General features: G+C 38.9%; 1 protein-coding gene across 1 annotated transcript in view; it reads right to left on the bottom strand.

The window, feature by feature from the left end:
* SNX4 (sorting nexin 4) overlaps positions 1-18,131 on the bottom strand; it is a 43,385-nt gene that overhangs the window by 14,899 nt on the left and 10,355 nt on the right. The window contains exons 3-6 of the mRNA XM_075000895.1: positions 12,247-12,385; positions 12,010-12,159; positions 9,890-9,937; positions 4,445-4,500 (exon numbers count right to left, since the gene is read on the bottom strand). Of these exons, the coding sequence (XP_074856996.1) occupies positions 4,445-4,500; positions 9,890-9,937; positions 12,010-12,159; positions 12,247-12,385 (393 nt within the window). The remainder of the gene's footprint in view (positions 1-4,444; positions 4,501-9,889; positions 9,938-12,009; positions 12,160-12,246; positions 12,386-18,131) is intronic.

Here is an 18,131-nt window from a genome sequence, read left to right as displayed (position 1 = left end):
TGAAGCTGATAAAATATTACCTGTACTTATTATGTGACTTTCATGCAAGGATCTCTACGATCTCTAAAAGATTCCATTCATTTAGCCGCACAACACATCTAGGTGACGTGTCATGGCCAAGCTGAACCACAGAACAATTTGCGAACTTGCAAAAAGCCTCGAGGGGGGATTTATTTAACCCTATGCAGAGGGCCAGCATAAGACCACCACATCAAACAAAAACCTATTTTGAAGACTTACATGGTACAATGATGTATGTTTTATCCAGAAAGAAAGTAAGGAATAGAAACTAGAGAACTAACTATTAAATGTGAATTACTGTAGTGGGGTGGGAGCGGGAGGAAGAATGCCTAAAGTTAGGCTTCTAAATTCTTAATCAGGCATCTATATATAAAGGGGTCTGATTTCAGAAATGATTAGAACCCAGCAGGCCACAGAGGTTGGGGGGGGAAAAAAAGGACACCTATTTAGATAACTAACTATGAATTTAAGAACCAAGTTTCCAGCACCTATTTAAAAATATCTTTGCTTACACCATATGTTTCTAATATTTAGGAAACTGCTTCTCAGGGCATCCTCGGAAAAAGTCATTTGTAGGGGTGCTACGACTTCTGTTTCTAAAAAGAAAATGTGTAGCACATTAAGGTTAAAGTGTAGTTTCTTTCAAAACATCTGAAGATCAGCAGAGAAATTACAGTGGGAAACACCAATATAGCAGTTGATCTACGTGGTGGGATTTAGAGGCCAATCTCTTTACCTTACTTTTTTATAAGATATATGCCAACAAAGTGTCTCAGATAGCTGCAGACATGAATGGTAAAGATGTCTCAAGTAAATCAAATCACAAGAGAGGTTGCATACGGCTCATTCCAAACAAAGGAAGACTGAAAATGGACAACCCAGGACAGTATGGGAATCCTCTCCTATCACTAAATCTGGCATACCATATTCTTCTTCTTAAATCTATATGCTGCTTACTAAGAAGGTGTTATTTTAGGAGGTTCTAGCGTGCCTATTAACTTCAGTATTTAAGCTCAATGCTTAACTAACAAAGGTAACATTGTTTGTCACCAGTCCTTGACAAACAGGGATGTGTAAACTTAAACTGCAGTTCTTCTCTGAAAAGTAACTAAAAATGGCATTGCAGAATTACAAGTCTATTTGTTTTTAATGATTCTTAGATTAAATCAGTTCAGTTCACCACTAAAAATATTCACCCAAATGCTATTACTCCATGCCACCTGGAATTGGAATGGTAAGCTAGTGATGTTTTCCTGCTCTTGCAACTCCAACAGTAAAAATGGCAGAGCCAGCACACGGTTCAAATAATCCTGTTGATAATGGAAAAAACTAGTACAAATGTCCAGTGCTATTTCCCCACCCTCTCAGCTGTGCTGCATCTGCAATGCTATATATATATATATCATATCTCACAGAGCTGGAAGGCACCTTGAGATACTGAGTCTAGTCCCCTGCCTCCAACCAGGATCTACCACAATCCCACAGATTTTTTTTTTCAATTTAACCTTCCCCAGACCCTTGAAAAGCCCCCTCAAGGACTGAACTCACAACCCTGGGTTTACAAGACCAATGCTCTAACCACTGAGATATCCAGCCTACCCACCAACCCCCCCCCCAGTAAACACATATTTTAGTGATTTGGGGCTGGTCTACATGACAAATCAATCCTCAAGGGTGCATCTACACTAGGAACTAACTTTGAAGTTAGGCACTACATCAAAGTAGCCAGCAGAGAGTCTACACACATTTTCCCTTACTTGGAAGTTAAATTTGAAGTCCTTACTCCATTCCCACGAATGGAGTAGTGCCCTACTTCAAAGTTATTTTTGTAGTGTAGACACAGACCTAGTTCCCAAATCCACTCTTTGCTGTACAAATCAATCAAAAAGTGTGCACAGTAATTATAAACTTTCAACCAATTATTTAACATACTTGTTTTAAAAAAAAAAAAAAGAACTATTTGCCATTTGGACTAGTGGCACCACAACAGCAGCAAAAAAGTGTCCACTTCATTAGTTCCCCAACATCTTTTGAATATAGGTGTGCAATACCATTTAGCTCAATATCACAATGATAATTTGGCACATTAATCTGTTAAATAATCTGTAACATATCGAATATAACAAATGTGATAAATGTTATCCAACTAGTGTAGTTCTATGTTAGTCTTGCTTTTATTGCAACTTCTGTCCATTCTTGCCTGTATTTTACTCTTCCTTTCCAAAACAGCTCATAAGGCATCTTTTCCTTAGCTGCATTCAGCTTCAATTTTCTTATCTCACAGTCACTGAAGGGACCATCAGATCATTGAGCCTGACTTCCCTATACCACCACCTACTTCTCTCTTTTGCCTTGCCTTCCTCGACACCATGACTGGGCAATAACCATCAAGCAGGCTGGATGCAGCTTGTCTGAGTTAGCACCTGGCAGGAAGCCAGATGCTTTATTTAGCTGACCATCCACAGGTATGGCTACTTGCAACTCCCACTGGCTGCAATTCCCCACTCCCAAACAATAGGAGCTACAGGAAGTGGTGGCCAGGCCCACACTGCTTTCTGCAGCTCCCATTTGGCCAGGAATGACAAACTGTAGTCAACTGGAGCTATGGGCATCCTTACTTGCAGAAGCTCAGATGAACAAAGCCTCTGATGGCTAACCTCAGCAAATGACATCCTAGAGGACCAACACTACTAGTCACAGACTAATGAAAAAACATTTGGGAGAGGAGGAGGGGAAGATACAGCCAAACAAGGGCACAATTCAACTTTCACACACTGGAAAAGGGGAAGGCGTCATCTCTTGACATGGCTTCAGAATTCTGTCCACCAGTTTCTGATACATTGTCAGGAGCACCACAGTGCTAGAAAGCAGAAGCAGCATTCTGTCTCTTGATTCCTTCTGTCCCAAGTCAGACTACACTAGGACTTGCAAGAATGCCTGCTACTTTATCCCCCTTCCATTTTCCAAGGTGCTAGACAGAGTATCCTCTATCAATGCTTCCAAAAGTCCTATTGAGGAGATGCTCTAACTTATTTTTTCTTTGGTTGGTTTTTAATCATTATATTAGTGCATCCCACTGTGGCATCAGAAACCTAATCCTGGGCCGCTGAGAAGCCCGTAGGGGGAGGAGGGAGTTGGAGAGCAAGCCCATCTGCAGAGAGCTTCCATCTCAGGGGACAGGGCCCAGTTCCCTATTTCACATATTGCAGCCTGGCACACAAGGTCTCAGTACGACTCAGGTTGGAGTGGCCCATGATGCCTGCAGTGGGGAAAACATGCCCTGCCTAATGGGAAGTGAGCCACTGTTGTTGGGTGAATGCAGAGCAGGCCACCTTTCTAACACCCCACTCTCAACCTATCTGCGTGTTCCCTTCCACACCAGGCTGGAAGGGTATGTTTGCCTAGGCCAAGACCCAACAGTGAGTTAATCCAGCCCTGGATACAGTGAACTGTCCACAAGCAACAGGGCAAGAGCAGCCACGGGGGGCGGGAGTAGTGGGTGCTTAGCACCTCCTGGAGGCCAGCTCCCTGCTTCCCTACCACAACTTCTCACCTGCCACGATCAGCTATTTTGTGGCAGGCAGAAGGAGATGAGAGGAGGAGAAGTGGAAATGGGTGCTTGGGGGATGGCAAGGACCTAAGCAGGAGGCGGTGGAGCAAGGCTTTGGGAGAGCAGCTGGAGGAGGGAAGGGGCCTGAGCAGGGGTTGAGCACCACAGGGAAAAGGAAGAACCCAGCGCCTCTGGAACCATCTAACACATCCCTTGACTCACTGTTTGGGAAACCACTGCCTTATACTATTCCTCCCTGGCTGAAAGAAGGAGGGTCTGTTACTATGTACGTCCCATACTTCAGCCCCTGCTAGTGGGTTCTCTATCCAACTAATAACTCCAGTGCCTGCATCTGTGACTACTCAAAGCTTCTCAAGACACATTAGAGTAAAAATGATGTGTGCTGTCAATGTCAGTAGTGAAAACTGTCAGCTTGGAGAAAACTATGAACAGAGCACTGGCAAGTTCATGTTTGTGTGTGAATACAACACAGATTTTGATGCTGTATGCTTGCTGATTCAGGAAGGTACCACTGCATCACCAATTTGCATTCAGTATGCATTTGGAAAGGTTTATTTGCAAGAAAAGCCTAGGTGTGTTGTTGGCCTTTTTTTTGATTTTGTTTTTTGGTTGTTTTTTTTTTTTTTTCTGTGTTTTAGATTCTGCATAAGTTGATTGTATTTCCCTTAAGTGTTTTTCACTCTACCTGCGAACTGGTTTTTTCAAGCCACTTTAACAACACAATAAGGGAGGGTGAAAAGAGATTTTTTTAAAAATACAAGGATATATATGTTTTGTGTTTATTCTGAAATGAAAAATTACACAGATAGCATACATATTTACAACTGTAACTAGTATGAAAAAAAGTCTTACTTGTCTGGGTTTTTCACTCTGAATGTTGCATTAAGAGCTTTTAACCTGGAATCTGCCTGGAGAAAAGAAGTGTTATAATGCAATTATATTTCTAAAACATCAAGCAAGAATTTCTCTTTGCAGGCAAACACATTAAGGAAGCTGCAGTTTCCTGTCCTGATACCTCAAAAATTTAAAATACATCGAACATATCTGACAAGTAAGGGAGTTAATATCAGGCTGCTTTTACAGAAGAACGCTGTTCTGAAAGAGTAAACTAACCTGTTCTGTGAACTAGCAAGTAAACAGTGTTCAATATAATTAAACTAATATAATCCTAAATCCCAGCAAAATATTTTCTTAAAAATGTTACACAAATCACATAATTAAGATATATATCCATTCTTTCTTTTTAGTGGCTGCAAGTAGGTCTAAGACTGTATGAACAAATTATTTTCTATATTGTTCAGACCAAATAAAACCTATAGTGGAAATTACCTTTATAAGCTCTGAATTACCAAAAAGAGTTCCCCAGTGGCATTGAACAAAAATTTATTGCAATCTCTCATTTTAAGAAATACTGTAAATCTCCCTCAACAGATGAGAATAGTACCAGCTTTTGATGCACTGTTCCTTTTTAGTAGGCAGGAAACTGCTATGTTGAATTACAAACTGGATCAGTAGATTTTCTTCAGTAAATACAAACAGTTGCTTAGTTAAACTTTCTGCTCTGTTTCAGAGAAAAAAAGTTATTCTATCCCTGCCTGCAACAGAAGTATGGAATTCCAACAACAGTTCTTGCTTTTGTGGATTTTTTTTAAAAAAGAATTTAGTTAGAATTAATCAGTTTTTATGTTTTCTCTGTAAAAGCACAATGCACCTCCATTTACTTTATTTTACTGTTGTAGTTATTACAGTAATAACTACATGTCCCAGTCACTGGGACCCTACTGCGCTAGACACAGTATGCACAACAAAAAGTCGGTCCCTACCTCAGATAGTAAGGTTCTTAAGGTCATGTCTATATGGAGACATTCAAGAAAATTATGATAAAGTATCTAAAAATGCAAGGTGGTAAGTCAGAGAACATGTAATCCTTGTGTGGATGCTTCCCTTCAGAGACCGCCCAAGTTCACTTTAGCTGAATCTTGCTTTAAACTAAAAGTAGGTTTAAAAGAGCCTTTTTTTTTGTGGTGGTGGTCTCTGTTCAAAGTTTTATTTTCTCGTGCATTTTTACACAACTGAAAGTGCTTCATGACAACTGCTGGTGCAAAAGGCTCAGTAACAGTGATAATTCACAACTGTACCTTCTGGCAGAGAGAGTTTCTAGCACCTCTGTTTATGACAGGAACAACATTGTGTGTCAATTGCAACAAAGTCAGCAACTCTTAGGAGTAGTTTTAAAAAATTATTTAGATATAGATTCCTGTAGATCCTAGTGCCCTTGGAGTCAGAGAAGAATGTTTCCCTTCATAAACTTTTCTGTGAATTCTATTTATGAGATTGGCACAAGTATAAGATTGTTCTAACTCTCTTCACATTGTGTGCAAGCTGTACCATGTTTACATTTCACTGTAATATCCTTAACCCTGGGATATCATCGAATGTCAGCAGAGGGCTGAGCATAATGTCTGACCTCAATTAAAGAGTAACTTTGCTACTGTAATTGGCATGACAGCTACTGATGAGTATTATACAAAAGTATGGGCAAGGAAGAAAAAGGAGTTACTTTCCAGTAGTAATTCTGCTCCTCTAAACTATCCCAGCACTCTACAGACTGAGGGAGCAAATATCTCAACCCCCCCCTCACCACTTCTCAGATTGCAAAGGAAGAAGGTTTATTATTTTACTTAAGAATAGATCAGATAGTTTTTAAACACAGACAAATGACAGGTGTCAAGACTGGCAGCACCATTAGTCATGAGATCAGTTTCCATCAAACTTGTTGGGTTGTGAATTATATTGTGCTGTTGTGAATGCATCAGCAAAAGGATTAATTAGGCTCCAAACACAAGGCCAAATTCTGCCCTCAGACAGACACACTCAGTCTTTTGAGGCCAATGGAATTTTACAAGTGTAACTGTGGCACCTTATGCTCCAATATATCTGTTAGTCTATAAGGTGCCACAGGACTTCTCGTTGTTTTTGCGGATACAGACTAATACGACTATCTCCTGACACAAGCGTAACTGAGGAAACAATTCTTCCTGCAGAATCTTTAGTACTGATGAGCCACAAGAAGGAAATAAAAACAGCCTGACTTCTTGTGCATTATCAGTTTGGCCAGTTTTACATACTTAATTCTAACAACAAAAAAATCCTACTATAGGCTATCTTAAGAAGGTTTCTGGACATTTGTCTACATTGAGACTACATGCAAAGAGATTTTGCAGAACTGGTTACATGGAGTTAATACTTGACGTGGACTTGGCTGTCAGATGACACCGAGTGAAGTAGCTTTCAAACGCTTAAGCAAAAACTGGATGACAATATGGAATACAGCATTTGAAAAGAGTTGTAGGGTTCGTGCTCAGAAGCAGCCAGCACAATTTTTTGAGGGGGGTGGGGGAGCAGAAAAGATTGGAAGGTAGAGAGACAAAAATTGCACACCCAGTTTAACTGCAGATGGACAGTGGAGAAGACAGTGCTTTGTGTTTGAAAGAATATTTAGACACTTTCTAAATTTCATTATATAAGGGGTGGACGGAAGCATTACAGCTGGCAATGACAGAATTCTAGCCAGGAGTAGTCAAGGTAATCCAAAATAAATAAATAAAACCTCCCCAGTTTAAACACAGGCTCTTCATCTATTTGACTAATGTTTTACAGTGTCTGGACTGTGGTATCTAATTAGTCTGAAAACCCTTTGGAGTCAGGGAACAAAGACAGCAAATGGCTCATGCTCTGTTTCTGGACCTACATAACTATGCACTCCAAGTATAAATCTGCCTCAGATATTACTATTATGCTATCATAAGGAACTAAGTCAATCTGCTTACTAAAAACTTTATATTTTTACATTCATCAGGGAAACAAAACGTATAATTACAAAGTTAAGGAAAGACGCCATTCCCCTTTATTTTATAAAGATTTAAATTTTCCTTAAGGAAGCAGGGATTCCTCAGAGAAAATGCATGTTGTCTGGTATCTAGAAAACAGAAAAGCAATCATGCCATCTCATATTTTACCTAAGATCCTATTTGCCCTTAGACAATTGTTATTTTGAATATTTTGCAGTAATTTAACAGTTGTTCTTTGGATCCTTTAATTACAACTTATCATATCCTCCCCACCATTTTCAATCCAACTAACTCAAAGAATGCACACTGCTGTTCTCAAACACAGCCTAAAACAGAAGATTTCATTAAACAAGTGATTTTGGGGTACAACATATATAATGTCATTTCAAAAACACAAGTGAGCTGTGTAACATTTGAATGCTTTGTAAAATATGATCTGTTCTGAGTAATTTTAAATGATGGTTCAGAAAATTGTCTTCTGTAGTTTTAACACTTACAGAAGCAGTGCAGGAATAGGATTAAGTTTTCCCAAAAAGGTCTGTCAAGCAGATGTTACATCCACATGCCAGCCCATAAATAATCAAGAAGTTAATAAAAATGTGATCTTTCTGGCAAGTGAAAGGGATACCAAGGAAAGCTATTGTGAATGCTACTCCTATTTCTACATGTACATCCTTGAAATTTATAATTCTCTACCTTTTTTAATATTCCACTTTACTCCCTCTTTCACATTGTTTCTCTCTACTATCATGTGCCACTTATACTTCTTCCTGAACGTACAGCTTACCTCCTTGGCTGATAAGAGGCAAGAAATACTAGTTGTTTTGCTTCACATACTTTTTCCCCCACTGAATATTGACAGTTCCCTTAATCACCACTTGGAAAACCCCATTTTCCATTCTGTGATTGAGTTCCCTATATGTTTTAATGTACTGAATGAGTACAGATCTTGTTACAAACTTAAAAAAAATAAAATGAGTCCATTCTTAAGACTCCAGTGCCGTGAAAACAAAACTGTCTCCTAGATTGATGGTCCTTAATGTTTACCATTGCTAGAAGAGATACCCCAAAACAAAGGTTTACCACAAATCCACCACACACTTAAACTGTAATTGTGTATCTCAAATCCTAGATTCTGCAGCAGCTTCAGATACATAAAAGCTCTATTTTCACTTAATAGGAAAAATACATAAAAGCATTGTACTAGTGTACTAATTAATTAATCTTAAATTCAATTTATTTTACCCTGCCTCTACATTTTTAATTTTCATTTGGTTGCAGGATTTTTTTATTAAACGTACACGGTGGCACTGAAGATATGGTATGTATCTGCTGTTCATGCTGGCAGGGAAGGAAGCTAAAAGTTGTGGTAGGTGGCTAGGGGACAGATGCAGATGTTCACACCAGAAAGGCAGTTTGAAATTATGGGATATGGACGTTAGCAGGATGTGACCCATAATACAATCAACAGTTAAAGTTAAACTGGGATCACGATTAAATGCCAGCATTAAACCACTTTGTGATTAATGAGGCAGATCACAGTCAAGGACTACTTTTTCAGGCTTTCATCAGATTCAGAACAATAGTACTTTATTCATTTACACTTAGTTCACATTTGAAAGGTTTTCTTTGCCACCAAGGGAACTAGAGACTATATATGTAAGACAAAAGCATGGACACTATATTTTACATTCACAGAACACATCTGGCTATGTAAAAAAGTTTCATTTTTCAGTTCTCATACTTCGGATTCACATTTTGCTTGTGTACCAATGTAACGCTAAATCATCTATTCCTGCTTGTCTTCCACCAGTTTTTCCTTTCCCACTACTGACTGTGGTCAGTGTGTGGGTGGCTCTTGTTAGGAGTTTGTCCTAATCAGGGGTTCAATATTATTTTCAGTCGTCTCCTGTAAGAAGACAGAGGAGTTGGTTCCCTTTAAGGTTTACTAACTGCCTCAAGACTAATTCAAATTCAAATAGTCTTATTAAGCAAATAAAATTCTGCATAATGGATCAGTCAAGTGCAGCAACAATTAAACTAACTCACCACCACAAAAAAACATCCTCTCCTTCAAGACTGTCAGCCTTCAGAATTGGCCTTTATTGTCCTGCTTTGGGAAGCTATTAGTCTAGGTTGGTGTAAAAATAGAGTTCGTAATTCTTAACATTAATTCTATGTTATACCACGTATGAATCATCAGCAGATTAACCAACCTGCTGCAGCTTCCTTCACTTATGAAATCTGCTAATTATATGTTACATAATACCAGTACTACACTGTTTCCTTATATGGTCAAAATTATGCAGTTTGTCATGGGCCCCTGTTATTTTTAACATAACAGCAAGCAAAACTCTGCAGACACACTGAATTATGTGTTTTTAATTGTGGACAGAACAGTTCACAGGGTCACAACATTTACTACCCAAATGCATGCAATAATTACCTTTAACTGAAATCCAGTCTCATTCACCATTTCTTTCCATCCACCTTCCTAGAAATAAAAGTTTCACTTCAGCAATTTTCACTGATAAGCACAATCTGTGACACATGATAAGAGCACCACTTCTAAGCAGAAAAAAATGTCTAACAGGACATTGGAGACTTCTCTTTGGATTATGTGGGAACCACAAGCATCCAAACCAGGGCTCATTCGGGCTCACCAGACAAAGTACTGAACGAGTATCAAGAAAAACTTCCTTTCAACAACCAGACTTGGAACAATGGGTCATTCTGTACAACAGGTTCGTTGTTCACCCATCACCCCCTCTTAGCAACTTTACCCTTCACTGTAAGAGCAATAGTCTGCATTATCCTGTATATTTAGGAGAATCTGCATCTGATAAGCAAGTCACACTTTATAAGAAGAAGCATAATGGCAGAGTCCCTTCTTTAATGCTCCCAGCCAACTCCAGGATTGAGAGAAGACCTCAATCCACTGGATTTCTAGCTAATTATCTGACCCACTAAGCCATCAGACCAAATGAACACACCATTTCTCAAAAATAAGGTATATTAGTTATTTAATAAAAAAGTGTCTTAATTAAGAAACAGAAGTGGTCAACATGGCTACATTCCAACTGAAAATTTAAAACTGTTCTTTTATATTGTCCAGATAACTCAGATGATAAACATTTAATACGTTCACAAAATGCTCCTCCTAAGCAGCCACTAAGTGTTGTGAGCTGAACTGAAATAGAGTAAACGTTCACAAACAATTAACAATGTTAAGAAAGCAGGGGTAAATACCATACAAGCCACTTTCCTGTAGGTTTTAATTAAATTATTCTTTATGAGGCCTACCTTCCCACGAAGACCACTATTTGCTTGAATGACAAATGTGATTCTAGACTTACACAAGATATTCAGTTGCAGGATGATAGCAACAAAAAAGTTCAATCTTACCTGAGCAGAATAAAGGAGACTAATGCTTATAAGCAGTGCTTTTTTGTGTGTCAGTACTTGCTGGTACTGAGTACTGACACCTCATCAGCCTCAGCAATGGAACTGGCTGGGCAGAGGGAGTGGGGGAGCTAGCTGAGTACCATCCCTCCCCTGCCTTTAAAAAAAAAACCAAAAAAAAAGGCACCACTTATAAGACTATATCTGGACACTAACTAACAAAGACAGTTCTTGACACATTGAAATAAATGCAAAGAAAAGGAAAGGATTAATCATAAAAATGAAGAACTGGAAGGGATCTTGGAAGTCACCAAATCCAGATACCTGTAATCTATCAAGAAAGGTTAAAGAACTAAAACAATGTAGCTTTCCGCAGTAGAAACTAAGTTGGAGATGTGAAAATCAAATATTTCAGCCATATAAAAACCCAAATGGGCTTGAAGAATTATACTGCATGGTACAAGATGGCATGTGTGTGTAAATATGAATTACAGGAAATGCTCATTAATTTCATCCCCATGTACAAAATGTAAATCACAAACACACAAAGCAGAGGGAAAAAATGAAAACATCTCGATAAGAATTCAAAACTGAGTCACGAAGAGATTTCAGACACAGTTTTAAAACATGAACTGAATGGCAGAAAGCTCTAGCTCTGTACTTCCTGCCACAGTGTAGGACTGTCAGTGACAGAGCATTCTAGCTGATTATAGATGTCAGACAAGGGCATGAAATAGATAAGGTCCAAAGCACATAAGGTTTAATATCCAAACACTCACTGCCCAAGAAAAACAAACTGGCAGTCAGTGCAGTGAATGCAGCAAATGTGTAATACATAAATGTATAAATTTAGCATTGGGAAAGATTTCCTGAGTTACATTAATTTGTGGAATAGATTTCTAACAGAGGAGATAATCCTATCCCCTAACAGCCTTAGAATGAAAAGGGAAAAAAAGAACTAAGGCACACTGTAAAGCACAACTGTATACTGATGGAAGATGGACTAGATAATCTAGTAATGTTTTTCGACCTTTAATTTAGAAGTAGACCAGGAAACAACTTATAAGTCAGTGATGAAAAGTTCAGTGTTTAATATTTAAAATCGGAATAACTAGCAAAAGTGGAGGGAAGCATATGGAAATAAAGAATGTCTTTTTACAATACCTGTGTTAAAAAAGAATAAAAAATTTTATCCTGACAAATGATGGGATGAGAAGCCACGCGTATCAGAAAGTTTTCCAAACCAATCCTTCGTCTTTCCACAAAGTCTGGATCCATATTATCTGCTGATAACTTGTGCCAAACGAACTCAGCCTGTGTGAACAGAACAGAGTTAAGAGCAGCTAAATTCAGTGCTAAAACATAAGGCAAAGTGATTTGAAGTTTCAACTTTTTTTTTACCCTTTTTTCTGGCAAAGGTGGAACGACAATATGTGGATAATTAACTAACAAATAATTCCTCAGCAACTCAAACTCGCTGTATCGCCTCCAAAGAGAGTCTGGTGGGGAGCACTGTCCTTCCGTCTGTGACTCAACAGCTCTGAAAGTAAAATACCTATAATGAGCATTATTTGTATTTCTAAAAGAACATCAGTACAATTGTTACAATTCAAACACTGACATTTAAAAAAAAACGTCACAGGACCTCACTTGCGATCACTATAATAATTTAACATTCTGCACATTTCAGTATTGAAGATTTTTAAAGGGGCCACCAAGATATTTCACAAGCTACCAGAACTTTCTTTTCATCCCATCATCGGTATAAGTATCCCTCAAAATTTACCAGCAACTGGAACATTTTAAGATTCCCCTTTCCCCCATTTTCCTGTTTGCTCACTTTGGACATTTCACTTTGCTCTGCAGATAATCCATTAGGGGCCAATCCACGAAACGGCTATGCTTAAGAATAACTGTGCTCATGTGGGTAAAGTCATTACTCACAGTAGTAACCACTGTGATTTGATAGCCCACAAGTCCCACTGATTTCTGGAGAAGTCAAAAGCCCTCAGAACTTCATTTAGCATCTTGCAGGATTGAGCTTATGCTTGATGTAAATAAGTATTCACTGGCTCAGCACAATAATTAAAATCAATTTAATTTTGTTTGGCACACTGCAACTGGGGACAAAACATGCATAAAAAACATATGTAAGGGCAATTCTAAAGCCACAAAAGTGTTTAAAGAGAAGTAAGTGAAGTACTTGAAAGATTTTTTTAAGCTGCCTAGACTTCAAGATGGTGTCTCTTTCACAGATGATTTAAAAGTTTACAATCCAAAAAGTCCCAACAGCAAAAAAAAAAAAAAAAAAAAAAAAAAAAAAATCAGTAAAAGGAAAGGCAATCAGACACAAGTGGACAGACCAATTAGTTCAATCTTAATAATACAACCCTTCTCTTCATTGACCCCCAAAAATACAGTATTGGTATTTTCATTACATATCTAACCTACCCCAACTGCCCCTCAGCTTTGCTATTTTTAATCAGTTAATTTCCCGAATGCATCATAGAAGAAGTGCATCTTCAGATGGGATTGAAATGTGGAAAAACCCTGAGCACTGAAGGAAGTAGCGTTGATGATTATCATTCTCTCCGAGTCAAAATAGTAAGATGATATTGAGCCATTAAAATGCTAGTTTTTTTAGAAAATATAAGCCTAAAACCCTTACTATTAGTAGTTACTCCAGATTCAAATATTTTGGTGTACTTTGCTAATTTCAGCGTAATTGTATTTTACATACATAACTGGAAAAAGTATTCCTCGCTTCCTGCAATAAAATTACGACACTGTGCTGTTATGCACTTTTACACAGCTGACTTGCGCAGTCCCAAATGTGGTTACATTTCAGTGCTGAATTTAAAGAATTTCTGTATTGCTACAAATTCTAATGCATTCTAAGAGCCTTTGGGATGAAATACAACGTATTAATAATTGTATACTATATTTACCCCCTCACACCACTGCCCCGCAACACATACAGGAAATACTGTCATAATGCAACAGCACGTTAGAATTTAACCGGAAAAACTTTATTGATTCATTGCTCACCTACAGAACACCATACAGTGAGATGTATATGTGCAGAAAAACACAAAACAGGGCTCTCAATGTGCAGACCTTCAGTAGATTTAAAAATCTCCCTGTTTTTTATTAAGTGACCAAATTTAATTTTTCTAAGCAGCAGTAAATGCATTCTGGGAACTGCTGGTATAATCTTACAGTGAGAACTATTAATTCTGCCATGGGATTACCAGCTGTAAAGACTTAATGATATTCAACAGTACAGTGCACTGTTTCTTCCACAGATTTAAAGCTATGCAATGTCAAGTTTGAACCTGCTCCCATCCATTATTTCTAGCTGTGGACAAAGATTTTTAAGGCATCTGAAGACGTAAGACAACATTATCTGATTTTAAAAAAAAAAAAATAAAAAAATTCTAAGTTACAAGGTTAAATTGCAATCAGCTTACCACAGCTTTATTTTACTTTACCAAAGGATCATTTTGAGACAACGAATCTATATGATCAAACATCCACACCCTGAAAAACATCTCCACTACAAATAAAAGAATCACCAAAGCCTTGTTCTGTATGTTGTTTCAGCTTTGCATCATATTAATGACTTTAGTGCATTACGCAAATGGACCCTAAACAATAAACTATCCCACTAACAACCACTAACTATCTCACTAAGAACCATTTCTATAAGCCTGTGATTCTTTCACTTTATGGGCAGAGCATGTTTTAATCAGGGTGCTTAAAGCTTTACTAGAAATAACTGAAATCACACACACTACTTCTACTGGAAAGAAAAGAACAATAAGATACTAATTCATAAACATTCTGACACACAAAACTGCTGCTGATTATAAACAAAACTGGATGATCCCTACCTAAGCCAGAAAACAATCTAATTGCTAACAGACACCAAGTGTTAGAAAACAGATCTAACTCCAGACGCAGCTTTATCCAGTAACATTGCTGCAGTATCACAATCCATCTCCACTCTAAGGTCATGTCCACGCTGAAAGCTTAAGTCAACCTGAATCAAGCAGACTTTCATCTACCACAGTAATTTGTGTGGTGGGTCACATCCATGCAACCCTCCTTTGGTGTAGCAGTACACAGGGTTGCCCAACCCTCCAAGACTGGCCCAGAGTCTCCAAGAATTGGCACCAACCTCCCAGTGACTGTTGAAAGCCATCTTGGAGATCCTGCATACCCTCACCAGGAGCACCTCTAAGAGAGGCAGTGTGGGGAGCCCAGCAAACCTCTAGGGTGCTTAGTTTCATGCACACTGCTTGAATCCCAGCTAACCTCTGGGGCTCTCACCTCTTCACTCCTTCCAAGAGTGGGACAGTCACCGGGAATCTCATCTCACAGCAGGGAGTTGGGATCCTGGGCAGCAGTCCAGTTGGAGTAGGGAACCAGGAGTACAGAGGGCACCCAGGCTGGGAGCAAGCAGGCTTTTCCTGTCAATTTCGTAACTCCCTACTGGAGCTGTGAAACTGACAAAAAGACAGCCAACAGTCAATAACGCCTCATGTAGATCAGTGGTGGGAAACTTGTGTCCTGCAACCACTGGTCTACATGGATACTGCATTGGCTCTGACTACAATGACGTAAGCCCACCACTTCTCGTGGAGTTAGAGTTATGATGTCTGTATAATAGGGCACTTACATCAGTGGGAGTAATGGTGTAGTGTGTACACTGACATAGTTAGGTCAATGTAAGCTGCCTTATGACAACTTAACTGTATATTGTAGCTTAGGTTAAGGCATGGCGGCTTTCTCGGTTGTACCCAAAGAATTTATGCATTAGCTCAGTCCCTGTAATGCAGGTGTGAAAGTAGTGCAGCACTCAGTTCAGAGCAAACATTTTCCATTGCATGGATGCTGCAAGGTAATTTTTCCTTGGGAGTGGGTAAAGTATAAATTGTAACTAGTACCAATGGCATTGCTGGTGACAAAAACAGGACAGTATATAAACCCAGTAAGGAAAACAATTAGATCAGTGTGATGGAGTGGGGGGAGTGCACGTGTGAGACTCAGGCTGGACGTGTGAGACAAGCAGAGCAGCTCCCAGTGGCTAAGGATGACCCTGGGGCTATAACCTAGGCTGGCAGGTAACACCTCAGCCCTGAACAAAGAGGAGGGTGGAGCCAAGCTGCTTTTGAATCGGGGGCAGCAGTTAGAGGCTAGGGGGAGAGGGAGCTGGAAGGCAGCCAGCCAAAAGCTACACCCCAGAGGGGCACCCCTCGGGCTCCTCTCCCCAGGATGGATTGGAATGACTGTCTCCGACTGCTGTACTGACGCTTTCTGTGAGAAACTGCCTAATAAACCTCCTGTTGTACCTGCTGAGTGACAGTCACTCCTGCCAGCAGACGGGGTGCAGTGCATGGGGACCCCTGAACCCCATCGCAATCAGTACTATTGCAACACAGAGAAACTGGACTTCAAACAAAAGAACTTCAGGATTCTTCCCTGAGCTTTTTACGGAACAGTAACTCCCCATGGAATTCAGAGAGTAACTCCTCTTTGATGATACTCAGCAGGGAGGTCAAGATTGGGTTGTCTGCATTTGAACAATTTTAAGTATTTCAGTATTTAAAACCTTTCATTTATGTGCTTTTAAAGTTGAAGATCACTTCATTTACAAACTGGCATCTTCCAGTGATACTGTCACAATACTTGTAACTGTCACTTAAGCAAGACTGCCACCAGCAGGATGCAACTTTATTCTAATCCGTTGTGCAGAGGGAAAGAGCACTTTGTAGAAGAACTATACAGAGAAAATGCCTGGAGCCAGAAGGTCACACTTAAGTCTGTACAAAGTGGAGACGATCAGCCATGATTCTGACTACCTTGGGAATGCGGATTCCTGCATTAAGTGCTCTCTTGATCTGATAAGCCAAGACATCTCTGTTAAAGAGGTTGGGCTACATTATGAGTGTGGTCCAGCCCTTGTTTTGCCCCCCCCTCAATCTTCCTTCTACAGTTTAATTTTTTCTAAGCAAGCAAACTTTTGATCTTCATTGAAATATTGGGGTATTTTAAAAATTATACTTTCTCTAATAACAGAAGACATTTATTCAATCTTTTGGGAGTTAATTCTTTGGGTTTGAGGAGAAACACATTAGGAAAGAGCATGTATGCACCAGATAATTTTCTTTTACATTTACTTCCATAATGGCTCCAGAGGTCAAAACTCTGTTTAAAAAAGAACCACACTCCTTTTACAACAAATAAATTAAAAAAGCAAAAGTTATTTAAAAATTATGAAGTTGCTTTTAAGGACAAAAAGGTACCAATGTAGTAATTGATGGTGAATTCCTGGAGAACATTGACTGCAGTTTAAATTAATATGGCCTGATTTACACTGATGGTTACGGATTTTCACAACCTATTTCAGAACATTTTTTTAGTAGGACTGAAAGTTTCAAATCAGACAAAACTTACTTTCATTCTGATATGTAAATTTCTGCTTATGACAGGGGACAAGAACATTACCTACTTTCTTTCACAGGTGGCTATTTGGAAGACAAAGTCTTCAGGAAATTGGTTTGGATTTTTTTGTTTTTAAGGTGTAAGCAGGGAAGGAAGAGGTTCAGTGAACTGAGCTGAATCTCAATTTTTTTTTTTAAACAGACAATGTTATTTTGTTTTATTTTCCTTGACAACACTAGCCCTTTAGGAAGGGGTCCTGCTGACGGCAATTGTCCTCCCACTCCTCACTAAATCATGCCAAAGGCTTACATTGCTGAAGATGATTTAGAGCATAAACTAATAGCTTTTTACTTTTGGGAAGCTAATCAGTAGCCATTTCACTGCAACTCTGACAAACTCCACACCACCAAAAAAAAAAAATCACTTTTTTGTGCATCATCCAATAAACTCTTAGTGCTATTTAAGACTTGGGTTTACATTGTCCACTTTTCCAATAAGCAAGGTCTCTCGAGACAAAATCAAAAGCATCAATGAGTCAGCAATGACAAATCTGCACACCAGCTTGCACCTTTCCAAGTTCACCCTGCATAGCATTAGTGTTTGGCGTAAACACTGCTAATCACATCCCAAAATGAACCATAAATATATTTTTAAACAATATAAAATCATGTCTCCTCACAGAGATAATAGAAGGTCATCCAGCCTTTCGTATTACGCTGTACTACATTTATAAAGGCTGCAGCTTGAATTCAGTATGGCTCTCCATCATTCCTTAAGATAGTCTTCCATGTCCAGATCAGCCCTTAAATAATTATTAGACTAGAGCACACTGTTTTTTC

This window comes from Carettochelys insculpta, chromosome 8 (assembly GCF_033958435.1).
Source record: "Carettochelys insculpta isolate YL-2023 chromosome 8, ASM3395843v1, whole genome shotgun sequence".
Taxonomy (NCBI): domain Eukaryota; kingdom Metazoa; phylum Chordata; order Testudines; family Carettochelyidae; genus Carettochelys; species Carettochelys insculpta.
Note: the sequence above shows the minus strand (reverse complement) of the source record. Positions and strands in the feature narration are given on the sequence as shown.